The 12,761-nt window shown below is 48.0% G+C and overlaps 1 protein-coding gene across 2 annotated transcripts in view; it reads right to left on the bottom strand.

Annotated features, from left to right (window-relative positions):
• The window catches only part of GRK3 (G protein-coupled receptor kinase 3), a 118,306-nt gene that overhangs the window by 29,360 nt on the left and 76,185 nt on the right, over positions 1 to 12,761 (bottom strand). For both annotated transcript variants that reach the window (XM_088655781.1, XM_035134716.3), the window contains exons 10-12: positions 5,146 to 5,224; positions 2,664 to 2,794; positions 1,057 to 1,151 (exon numbers count right to left, since the gene is read on the bottom strand). In XM_088655781.1, coding sequence (XP_088511907.1) covers positions 1,057 to 1,151; positions 2,664 to 2,794; positions 5,146 to 5,224 — 305 coding nt within the window. The remainder of the gene's footprint in view (positions 1 to 1,056; positions 1,152 to 2,663; positions 2,795 to 5,145; positions 5,225 to 12,761) is intronic.

Genomic DNA, 12,761 nt, shown 5'->3' with positions numbered 1-12,761 from the left:
TAAATAGTAAGGTGGGAAGCTGTTTTGTACCAAATCAAACCACTGATCCATCTAGCGCCATATTGTCTACACTGACTGACAGCAGCTTTCCAGGATTTCAGACCTAAGACTGATAGTCCAACATGGAGTTGCTGGTGATATTCTGTCCGAAAAGCAGGAACCATAACTCAGCATCAGAACATGTGCTGTGCATACAGAGGGCCTTAGGTACAATCCAGCACCTCCAGGTGAAAAAAGGTCAGGTAGCAGTCCTTATTTATGTAAGTGCCACTTGTTACAAAATGCCTCCAGAGAACTTACCATTAAAGCAGTCTCAACACCTGAGGCCCTGGAGAGCTGCTGCCAGTCAGAGTTAGTGGCCCAATGGCCTGAGCAGGTGGAAGACAGCTTTCTGCATTCCAATAAGAGCAAAACTGACACTGTTACAGGTGCCACATAATACATGTGCCACAATGGTAAGAAATCAATCTTTTAGTGTGGCAGCATGGCACTTTGGAACTCGCTGCCTGTTGACATCAGGCAGGTGCCTTCAATGCACTCTTTTCAGTGCCTACCCAGCCTCATAATGTTGATGGGCATTCTAATCTGTTTTAGCCAATCTCTGATTTTAATCATTTTTTCAATGTTTTAAATAATTGCTTTGTATGATAATTTTTTTGCTTTATTCTTTTTGAGGGTTTGACGTGTGTGTTTGTGTGCATGTATGTGTGTGTGTTTTACAATCAAGCAGCATATGAACAATATATCAAGGCAAAACCTTTCCTCTTATCTGTGGCCTTTTAGAGGGAGTGGGGGGGATATTTTAAATGTCTTTCTTCCCCTTGGTTTTAATGTATGTATGCTGCTTTTTGGTTTGCTTGTTTGGTTGGTTGAAAGTCATTTTGAGTTGCCTTGGCCAAAAAAGTGGCTTATAAATTTAATAAATGACAGCAATATAAATTTTATGAAATAAATAAATAAGTGATAAATTCCATGATAGTAATCATGGTGGTGTTGGCAAAGAAAGCAACAGCAGCACAAAGTGTCAGCCAGAAGCTGTGTTTGCACAATACTTACACACTGGCATGAGGCTTCTTTTTGGAGAAATCGCAAGCCAGGCCCAGGTCAGAAATCCTCACGTGGCCGTGTTCATCCAAGAGGATATTTGCTGGCTAGAAGCACATCAATAAGCACCTGTTACTTAGCAACTGAAACAAAGAAATGTTCGACCAACAGTGTCAGTTCACTAAACTGTGCACATGCTCAATCCAGAAAAAGAAAATGGACTTGCTGGAAAACTAACACTGGCCTGCATCTTTGGCACAGCTGCACCCCCCCCCCAATTTTCATTACCTTTTACATGTTGGGAGCAGAGGGGGAAATGTCAAAATGCTCACAAGCTATGCTAAGCACAGGCACAGACAGAGGGTGAAGAGCTCTTTGAACCCCTGGCAGCATGCAATTTTTTGGCCCACCTTAAGCTAAACCACAGAAAATGGAAAGCTTTACTCAAGCATCAGGGCAATCTAGAAATCCCAAGAGGGTGGAGGGGGTGGCACAGTGGTGAAATGTCTCCTCCACCAGTCTGTGAGAGGCCATGCTTCGGCTTGTGATGTTCTCTGTGTGGTGTATAATCCTGGAAATCAAGGCGTTTTTCCAGCCACTGCTATTCAGGAGCATCACTGCCTCCGACTGTAGAGGCAGAGCATAGCCATTGATAGCCTTCTCTCCTCCATGAATTTGTCCAATGCAATCTTAAAGCCATCCAAGTTGGTGGTCATCACTGCCTCCCTGGGGGAGCAAGTGCCATAGTTTAACTATGCGCTGTGTAAAGAAGGACTTCCTATTATGTGTCCTGAGTTTTACTCTTCACAGTTGTCCTGCAACTCACAAAGCAGGATGGGTGGCGAGACCCACCCACCTGTCACGTTGGACTCTGGGTTGCCCTGATGCATGAACAGGCCTATAGTTTTTTCAGCCACTTTCCCTCTGCCCCATTCCTCCTTTGCCTCTCAGGCCAGTTACAGCAAGCACCTGTGATGAAAATCCCTCACTCCTTACAAAACCAGCCTGCAGTTCCCCACATCCATCTCTGGCACTAGTTGCTATTTATTCATCCCTCAAATCTGTGTGGCACCATGATGGCATTTTCAGTTGTCCATGGAGTTTTCTTGGCAGGGATACTGGAGTGGCTTGCTAGTTCCTTGCCAGCAAAGGTCCATATAGTTAAAGTTATGGTTTTCCCAGTAGTGATGTATGGAAGTGAGAGCTGGACCATAAAGAAGGCTGGTTGCTGAAGAATTGATGCTTTTGAATTCTGGTCCTGGAGGAGACTCTTGAGAGTCCCATGGACGGCAAGAAGATCAAACTTATCCAATTCTTAAGGAAATCAGCCCTCAGTGCTCATTGGAAAGACAGATCCTGAAGCTGAGGCTCCAAAACTTTGGCCACCTCATAAGAAGAGAAGACTCCCTGGAAAAGACCCTGATGTTGGGAAAGTTTGAGGGCACAAGGAGAAGGGGATGACAGAGGACGAGATGGCTGGACAGTGTTCTCAAAGCCACCAACATTAGTCTGACCAACTTGCGGGAGGCAGCGGAAGACAGGGATGCTTGGTGTGCTCTGGTCCATGGGGTCACGAAGAGTCGGACATGACTAAACAACAACAACAAGGTAAAAGTTACCTTCAAGTCTCTATAAACCACAAAGCGATTGTGCATGTGCTCAAGCCCAAGGATGATCTCAGTGGCGTAAAAGCGCATCTCCTTCTCCGAAAACACTCCATGCTGTGAGAGGTGGTAGTGAAGATCTCCACCTAGAAGTGAAGAGGAGGAGGGAAAGGGCCCAGAGGTCAGTTTACACAGGAAAAACAAGCCAGGCTCAAATTCCATCACCTCCAGTTACAAGAAGGGGAGCAGCGTCAGGACAGGCCTTTGCCAATGAGCCTGGAGAGCCTGCATTGAGCTAGGCAGTCTCCCCATGGCCAGATCCACCCAGTGGGAAGATCCACCCAGCTTCCCTTCTGCTGGTGTTCAGGTAGGTACCTAAGACCCACCCGCTTATCTGGATCTTTAAATGACATTGAAGCTACTTCTAAGAGTGCAATTATCTTATTTTTATCCATAATTTAACTGTGATTTTTTTTAAATTTTTGACGTCTACGTCTTAAGAAGAGTTGTTTAACTACAGTGGTATCTGGTTTAAGACCAGCTTAGATTGTGAACAACTTGGAAAAAGAACGCTGCAAACCCGGAAGTAGGTGTTTTGGTCTGTGAACTTTGCCTTGGAAGCAGAACATGTTTTGCTTCCTGTTGAGTGTGTTCCATTTGTAAATTGAGTCTCCCGCTGCTATGGGAAAGCACGCCTTGGTTTAAGAACACTTTGGTTTAAGAACGGACTTCTGGAACAGATTAAGTTCGTAAACCAAGGTACCACTGTAGATTGTTACCCTGTTTAATATTAAACCATGGGGGAGGGAACAGGGTGTGAATATAGGGAAATCCATTAATAGGAAGAGGATGAAGAGGAGGCAAAGAAGAAAGAGGAAGAGATTTTAGGAGCAACCACATTTGCTAGCCTTTCCTGGCCTCTACTTGCCCCCCATGTCCAATCCACATTCAGATCTTCCTATTCCTAGCCTCCACTCAACACTCCCCTTTCCTTCAAAGGTTTTCTTTGTCAATCATTGCAAGTGTTGAGTTGGGGAAATACTTTTAACATATCCAAATCCTGTGCCAGGAAAAAGCTGAATTCTGCTGCCTTCATTGATTCTGCAGTTTAAGCAAAGATGGGCAAGGCTATGGTGGAGCAAAGAGTGACGCAGAACCCCCCAGAACTCTTCCAAAGCAGAGTTTCCTCCTATGCTTGCCTCCAAATCCCCCCCCAAGCAAATGAACACATTCCTCTACACTTAATTGCAGAGTTGCAAGTGCCAATTGGTTTCCCACAATGGAGCGCTGGGAAAAGGAAATGGCTGCCCAATAACTGTAAGCAGTCAAAGCACATCTGGGATGACAAGGTGGGGCTTCTTGAAGCACTCAAGATCCAGCTGCCTTCCTAATCAGTGGCCGAACCTGTCAGGGACTCCAGGACCTTCCCTAAAAACACTGCAGTCCGATGCTGGGAGTGAGTCCAGTGAGCTACTGCTGGGTTCCACCACCATCCTGGCAGCACAAGCCCAGTGTTGGACAAGTAAGAAGACCACCCTATTTCTAGCTCAAGCACTTAAGGGGGAAGTCAACAGACATCAGCATTTCTCTGGAGGCCACCAGCCAGGAAGAAACCCCATCATAGGAAACTACAGGTTTAGGGGGAACCAATGCACCCCTGGTCAGGCCAATGGCCTGACTCTTGCTTCAGAAATTCCCCAGCAGCACAGGAGGATGCCTGCCTGTGTGACAGCGTGAGGCCCCCTACTTCTGAGGGGGACCAAACCCTACTTATGAGGAAGAAGGACTCCTCACATGCCCTGGATCTGGGACCGGGAGGAAAGGAACAGTAAAACTAGCTAAAAAGCTGCTCTGCTAGGGCCTTGCCAGTCCTGAAGCAACACAGCAACCTCTGGATAGCTCCCCAGAGCATCTTGACCCATAGCCTACCAGGCAGCTCTCCTGGGCCTTAGCCACGCAGCAGGGGTGGTGGGAATGGAACAGTGACCAGGACTATGCAAGCTCAGGCCTGAGAACACTATTTAGGCCCAAAGGTAATCAAAGTGGTTCACAATTTTTTTTTAAATGGAACACAACAGAGGGAAGGGACCACACCAGCCTCCCAAGAAAGAGAACTTCATCCTAGCAAAAGCCACTTAAGAGAATGCATGATTGAGGAGAAAAATCTAAAAATTTCAAGCAATGATTCAGTGTTGGTGGAGAACCCAAAGGGAGCCACCTGCCCATCCTTGAGATGCTCTGGAGGACCACCCCCAAACTGTGCTGAAGACCGCCCCCCCCTCATATGTACTCCCAAAATTAACCAAAGAAAGCAGAGTCAGGAACACTGTAATGGCCCTGCTGGATCTGGCCCTGTTTCCAACATTGGCAAGCAGAGCGAGGAGGTGAAAGCCCATGACTGTCCTCCAAGAACGTGCCTCCATTTGCAAAGCTCAGAACTTGGCCCAGCAGTCTGTGCATATTCCCACCCCAAGATCTCCCACTTGATCTTCCTTACCGTTCATCAGGTCCAGAATGAAGCACAGCTTGTCAGGGGTGTGGAAGGCGTACGTCATGCACACAATGAAAGGGCAGTCCTGGAGCGGGAGAGAGAGCAAATGATTTCTGTCAAGCAAGACACTGCCTTCCCGGCCCCTCCTGAATCCAGCAGGTAGGCACAAGGTACAAGTTTCTGGTTTGCTTTCGGTACTAAGAAGCAGCAAACCTTTGGGAGACCAAACAGCCTCTGAAAGAGTTGGATGCTGTGTTGCCTTGTCCTGATTCTTGCCTAGAGGCATCCTTAGTTCACAGAACCATAGAACTGTAGAGTTGGGAGGGACCCTGAGGGTAATCTAGTCCAAACTCCTGCATTGCAGGAACCACAGCTAAAGCATCCAGGACAGGTGGCCACCCCACCTGTTTCCACCACCTTCTCAGTCTGTTCCACTGTCAAATGGCTCTTACCCACAGTAAGTTATTCCTGAAGTTCAGCTGGAATCTTCTTTCTTGTCATTTGAATCCCTTGGATTGCTTCCTGCCCTCTGGAGGAGCAGAAAACAAGCTTGCTCCATCTCACAACCCTTTAGATATTTGAAGATCAAGACCTCTCAGTCTTCTCCTCTCCAGGCAAACTTCCCCCTAAGTTCAAGGGGGAAGAAGAGCTGGCCAGACCTGGGACCTGCCACCAACTGACATCCTCCAGTCCTAGTCTCAGCCCCCTGATCATCCTACATGTGCCCCCAAGTTAAAGGTTTGCCGCATAACCACTTTGAAAAGGAGGTGGAGGCCAAAGGGCTGAGACCCCACCCTCTACAGGCAAGCCATAGGCAGGCCAGGTTGCAGCCTCCTGGGAACCAGCTACTGACTCCCAGTAATGCCTGCACAGCACCACAGGTCAGTCTTCTCCAACCTGGTGCCCTCCAGCTTCCATAATCCCTGGTCGTTGGCCATGCTGGCTGCTGGGGATGCTTACTTGCTGGGAACTGGAATCCAAAATCAACTGGTGGGCGGGCACCAGGCTGGTAAAAGATGCCGTAGGACAGGGGTCTGCAACCTTTAAGACAGAAAGAGCCACTTGGACCCGTTTCCGAAGAAAAAAAATAAACTGGGAGCCGCAAAACAGGGACGTAATTAGAAATCAGAGGGCCCCATAGCAAAATTTGCTATGCCCAATAATCAATGCCCCAAAATGCCATAGAAAATTAATCAGGGCCCCAGTGTACCATAAATCATAATCAGTGCCTGATGTAAATAATAATTAATAATGAGGGCCCAATGTCATCCTCGTCATTATAAAAATAACTTTGAGTTTGGGCTGCCTTGATTACTGGGGACATAGCTGCCAAGTTCTCCCTTTTTTAAAGGGAAATTCCCTTATGCTGAATAGGCTTCCTCATGAGAAAAGGGAAAACTTGGCAGCTATGACTGGGAATGGGCACCAGCAACCACTGCCTTATGAGTTTGGGCTGCCTTGATTACTGGGAATGGGCAAAACTCTGACTCCCTCATTAGGACACCTGTATGGTTTCATGTGTGTTGCTCCCATCAAGTGAACTTATAAAATTTCCTCATATTGAATCAACCCATTGATTAATACATCTACCTCAATCTCCTGACCAGGCCGGCAGGAGGCCACAGGCAGGCCGCAGGCAGGAGCAGCAGCAGCAGCAAACACGCGCTCCGAGCCCGCAAGCCTTTTCTGCTGCTGGGCGGGAAGAAGCGCGCCCGTTTAAAAAAACAAATAACTCTGCCCCCGCCCCCGTGAGCCTATTGGCTGCAGAAATGCGGCGGGGAGGGGCTGATGCAGGGAGGGGGCCGACCACGCTCCCCGGGCTGCTAACGTCACCTTGCGTCCTTTTTGCACAGCGCACGCGCACAGCGGAGTTGTGGACTCCGGCGGGTGCCGTGCAGGGTGCAGGCGCACAGCGCGCCGCCGCAACTGTGTGCTCCGGCGGCGGTGGGCACCATGCGAGTATCTGGCGGGAGTGGCGGGCGCCGCCGCATGGCTCAGGCGGTGCATGGCTCGGACGCCTCCTCCCCTCGTATCCGCTCCAGAGCCGCAGGTTGCAGACCCCTGCCGTAGGAGAAACAGATGCCTGCACTGAGGGAGGACAACCGGGCAAAAGCATTTGAGATGGGGCAGGTAGCGGGGCTTGGTGGCTCTTGCAAGGCTCCTGGACAAACTATGTCCCAGCAAGGAAATCCAAGTTCACAAGATTTTTTGAATTATTAGCTGGCTCTCAACAAACTCTCAGTCTTTGTTTTTCCCACAGAATGACGAGACCAGCAGTGGAATATGAGAAGCTTGGCTCAGTCCCACTGTCCATTTAGTTTTCAGATGTACAGTTCACCTCAGAAAGCCTGGCTTATGGATTCATAGAATCACAGAATTGTAGAGTTGGAAGGGACCCTGACGGTCATCTAGACCAACCCCCTGCAACGCAGGAATCTCAACTGCAGGTTTGCATCATAACGCACACCTTAGTCTGCTGTTTCACACAGCGGACTGTTTCAAACTATCCATCAACTGGTGTTCACAGGTAGCTTGAGGTTCCACTTAGCCATCACTGTTATTAGACTTTCCCACCATGAATTGGTCTAACACTCCCCTCCGCCCTTTCAACTTCCTCTAAGCTTGCAGCCATTATGACATCTTTTGGCAGTGCGTTCAACCTCATTCACAGGATCCTTGTGAGGATAAAATTATGTGCAGCTAAATAGAGATGCCCACCCTGGGGCCTTGGGATAAGAGGGGAAAGAAATATAAATGAAGTCATTCCCACACATTGGCCTCAACTTCCCACTACAAATGTAGGCAGCAGGTCTGAAGTTTCTCTGAAGGGACTTGTGTAGTCCTATATAATATCATAACTCTCCTGAAACTCAATGGATGCCTTACAGGAAGGACTCAGTGGCACAGAACATCAGAAGAGCCTGGCTGCTGGATCAGTCCAATGGCCCATGTAGGCCAGCATCCTGATCTCATAGTGGCCAACCAGGTGCCCTAATGGGAAGCCCGCAAGCAGGACCCAAACACAAGGGCACCCTCCCCTCCTGTGCTTCCTATCATTACTGCTTCAAACAGTGGAGGCCCAGCATGGCCACCATGGCTACTAGCCATTGATAGCCTCCTCCTCTTCCTCCATGAATGTATCTAACGCGCTTTCAAAGCCATCCAAGTTGGTGGCTGCCCCTGCCTCCTGTGGGAGTGAGGACTTTTTCAGAGCTGCCCTGAATCTTCAAATAATCTGCTTCATTGGATGTCCCTGAGTTCTAATGTTATGAGAGAAGGAGAAAAAAATTCTGTATCCACTGTCTCTTCTTACTCAGCTCTTCTCTAAACTAAAAACTCCCAAACGCTGCAACTTTTCTACACAGTGGAGATGCTGCATCCCCTTGATGATTCCTGTTGCCCCTTTCTGAACCTTTCCCTGGAATCTCCAGATAGGGCTGAGAGAGACCTGGAACGCTGCTGCCAGTCAGAGTGGAAAACACTGAGCTGAATGGGTCAATGGCCTGACAGAATCAGGCAGCTTCCTAAGCTTCCGGCCCAGATAAATAGCGTGCCATTAATTAGGGTACCAAAGTGACAGTAGGCCCATCTGCCCACACACCTCATTTGTTTCACTCAGCAGGCTTCTCTGGGGCCTCTTTGCTGGGCTGGGTGTGTGTGTGTGTGTGTGTGTGTGTGTGTGTGTGTGCGTCATCTGTCCCCTGCACAGAAAGACGCCTCTCCAACATTCAGTGTTTTTTCTCTTTCTGTCCTCCTTTGGTAAAATCACCTCACTGCAAACCTCTCCCTCTCTGAATTGATGCATCTGACAAAGGAGTTTCCTTTCCAAGGAGTGATAATAATAATAATAATAATAATAATAATAATAATAATAATAATAATAATAATAATAATAATTTATTATTTATACCCCGCCCATCTGGCTGGGCTTCCCTGCCACTCTGGGCGGCTTCCAACAAACATTAAAATACATCAAATATCACAGATTAAAAACTTCCCTAAACAGGGCTGCCTTTAGGTATTTTCTAAATGTCAGGTAGTTGTTTATCTCTCTGACCTCTGATGGGAGGGCGTTCCACAGGGCGGGTGCCACTACCGAGAAGGCCCTCTGCCTGGTTCCCTGTAGCTTTGCTTCTCGCAGTGAAGGAACCGCCAGAAGGCCCTCGGAGCTGGACCTCAGTGTCTGGGCAGAACGATGGGGGTGGAGACACTCCTTCAGGTATACTGGACCGAGGCCATTTAGGACTTTAAAGGTCAGCACCAACACTTTGAATTGTGCTCGGAAATGTACTGGGAGCCAATGTAGGTCTTTCAAGACCGGTGTTATGTGGTCTCGGACGGCCGCTCCCAGTCACCAGTCTAGCTGCCGCATTCTGGATTACTTGTAGTTTCCGGGTCACCTTCAAAGGTAGCCCCACATAGAGCGCATTGCAGTAATCCAAGCGGGAGATAACCAGAGCATGCACCACTCTGGCGAGGCAGTCCGCAGGCAGGTAGGGTCTCAGCCCGCGTACGAGATGGAGCTGATAGACAGCTGCCCTGGACACAGAATTGACCTGCGCCTCCATGGACAGGTGTGAGTCCAAAATGACTCCCAGGCTGCGCACCTGATCCTTTGGGGGCACAGTTACCCCATTCAGGACCAGGGAGTCCTCCACACCTGCCCGCCTCCTGTCCCCCACAAACACTACTTCTGTCTTGTCAGGATTCAATCTCAATCTGTTAGCTGCCATCCATCCTCCAACCGCCTCCAGGCACTCACACAGGACCTTCACCGCTTTCACTGGTTCTGATTTGAAAGAGTGGTAGAGATGGCTATCATTCGCATATATATTTGACAACTGAGGCCCAGATGTTGGGCTCCCCCTGCCTCTTCGCCAGCAGTGTGAGGCACAGAGGAGCCTGGGACAAGGCACCTGGTGGGTCCTGGACTTGTTTCTCGGATTGCTCAGGTAAGCCCCACTGAATGGACAGGGGAATGAAAGGCAGGAGAGAGGAGCTGAACAAAGGCTGGCAGGCCTGGCAAAGGAGCTGAGCTGCTAAACAGTACATGGTGCCATCCCAGGAGCCAGTTAGAGCATCTAGAGGGCACAGGCCGGCTTTAAAGCATTGCAAAGGAAGACACCCCAGCCAAGGTCAATATCATTATTGTTTCTTCAATTTATTAGTTTCCCAACAACTTGCACTTAAAAACACAGACATAAACATGTTACACCATAGTGAGGTAGGGGGAGGGAAATCATATAAAACATTAACATTTTGTACAACACACAAAAAGCGCTGTAGGGGGTCCCTTTCAAACTGTACAATTCTATAAAAAAACAAGAAAACATATGCAACTTAGCCTATCAAAGGTCTGGGAGGAAAGATAAGCCTTTACTTGCTAACGAAAAACACCAGGCGGACCTCCTGGGTCTCTAGCTGAGTTTGCTCAGCTAACTAACCCAATATCTCCTGGAAGATAGCTACTCTTGAACCTTCATGTTCCCCTTCCTCCACACTCAGGTTCCTGCTTTTATGCCTGTTCTGGTCTCTCTCTCTCTCTCTCTCTCTCTCTCTCTCTCTCTCTCTCTCTCTCTCTCTCTCTCTCTCTCTCTCTCTCTCTCACACACACACACACACACACACACACACACACTTTTTTTTTCTTCTTTGGCAATCCCTCATAGCCGATTAAGATTGTCTTCCATTGATATGGTCTTAACAGGGAGGCCGTAAGTGACTGTGGAGACTAATTCTGGATCCAAATGTCCTTTCACAGTAGGGACACAGGTTTCTGGGCAGGAGTTGATCACAGTGAGGGTTTGGCAAGTGTGCCTTCCTCTTAGAACGTTTCTCCCTTTCATCCTGAGTTTGAGCATCTTCAAAGCCCATGACACCTTTGGTAAAGGCTGTTCTCCAACTGGAGCACTCGCAGGCCAGTGTTTCCCAGTTGTCTATGTTTAAACTACATTTTTTTAGATTTGCCTTGAGATAGTCTTTAAACCTTTTAAACCTTTTTTGTTGACAACCACCATTATGCTTTCCATTTTTAAGTTCTGAATAGAGTAGTTGCTTTGGAAGATGATAATTAGGCATCTGAACAACATGACCAGTATAACGAAGTAGATGTTGAAGAATCACTGCTTTAACACACGTGATATTTGCTTCTTTCAGTACACTGGCTGTCAGGGTTGAGACAGACGAGGAGGAGTGGTGGCTACCCCCCCCCCCCCCGACAAGCCCCCACAGAGGCAAGCCACCACAGAGGAATCTGAGGAATTCACACCTGGAGAAGACTGGTGGCAGCACTCAGAAGAAGAGCAATCTGACAGGGAGGAGGGAAGATCAGAACTGCAGCAACAAGTCGATCCAGAACCAGGCCCCAGTCAGGCAGGTTATCAAATGGTCCCTTCCCCTCCTCCCTTCTCTGCAAAGGAACGCAGAGCTGCCGGCTGCAATTAGAAACAGCTGCAGCTCATAAAAAGCGGGGGAGGGAACCTGCTACTTAAGAGAGAGGTCGGCTGGCCGCTCCTCAGCGTCTGCAACGTCGTACTGAAGTGCCTAGTTGCCTCGCTCATCTTGTCCATGGTTCCTGTAATCTTGATCTGGCTTTCCTGACCCCGGCTTTTGGACTTCTGCCTTGAACTGACTTTGGCTACTCTTGACTCCCACGTAACTGTCTGACTTCAACTGGCTCTGACCAGACTGTTGACCTTGGCTTATCCGACCCTGTCTGCTGCTCTTCAGTGTGCCTACTTGCTGGCACCCTAACACTGGCATTAGTTCACCTGCCTTCCCAAGTGATGTGTAAAATTTATGTTGAGTGTAAGAGGCATATGCAATGATTTATTGGCTTACAGATGATCTTTGTGGCTTTAAAGAAACTCTGTGAATCATGTCGGCTAAGTGCTGGATCTCTTGACCTTTTTTAAAAAAAACCCACCAGGTGTTCTTTAGTTCTCTGGATATTCTTTGAACCTCAGCCTTAGCGTTGGCATAGTTTTTTTTCTTAGTGGCACAGTTTCTATCTCTTTGCCAGATCTGAAAGGCCTTCCTTTTCTTGTCAATAATACGTTCAATCTCATTGTCATTCTCATCAAACCGGTCCTGGTGTTTCTTGGTGTTTGTTCACAGGCTGCAGTAATGGATGTGTTTAGCTTCGTCGTGTTCCTCGATGTTATCAGCGAACTCCAAAAACAGATGATCCTTAAGAGTTGTTTGGAAGCAATCCTGCTTAATAGGATCTTGAAGGGCTTGAGTGTTCATTTTATGCCTTGGTTTCCTTCCCTGAAGCCTGTGTTGAGGTAAATTCTTGATGGCCAACATGGAATGTATTAATCAGTGATCTGTCCAGCAGTTGTTGGCACTCGTCATAGCTCTGGTAAGGAGCGATCTTCAGCTTGGATGATTACATTATCTAAGAGGTGCCAGTGGTTTGACTGAGGGTGCCCCAAGATTTTTGTGTTTTGTTTAAAAAAAATGTCGAAGGAGTGTGTTGGTAATAACAAGGTTGCACATATAATCAAAAGTAAGATTCCATTCTGGTTGCTGTTGCCAATTCCTTCTTTTCTAATACAGTAGTGCCAGGCCAGAGATGAAAATCTCGCTCAACTCTTGCATTAAAATCACCAAGAGGATAA

Source organism: Zootoca vivipara, chromosome 12, assembly GCF_965207765.1.
Source record: "Zootoca vivipara chromosome 12, rZooViv2.hap1.1, whole genome shotgun sequence".
Lineage (NCBI taxonomy): Eukaryota > Metazoa > Chordata > Lepidosauria > Squamata > Lacertidae > Zootoca > Zootoca vivipara.
Note: the sequence above shows the minus strand (reverse complement) of the source record. Positions and strands in the feature narration are given on the sequence as shown.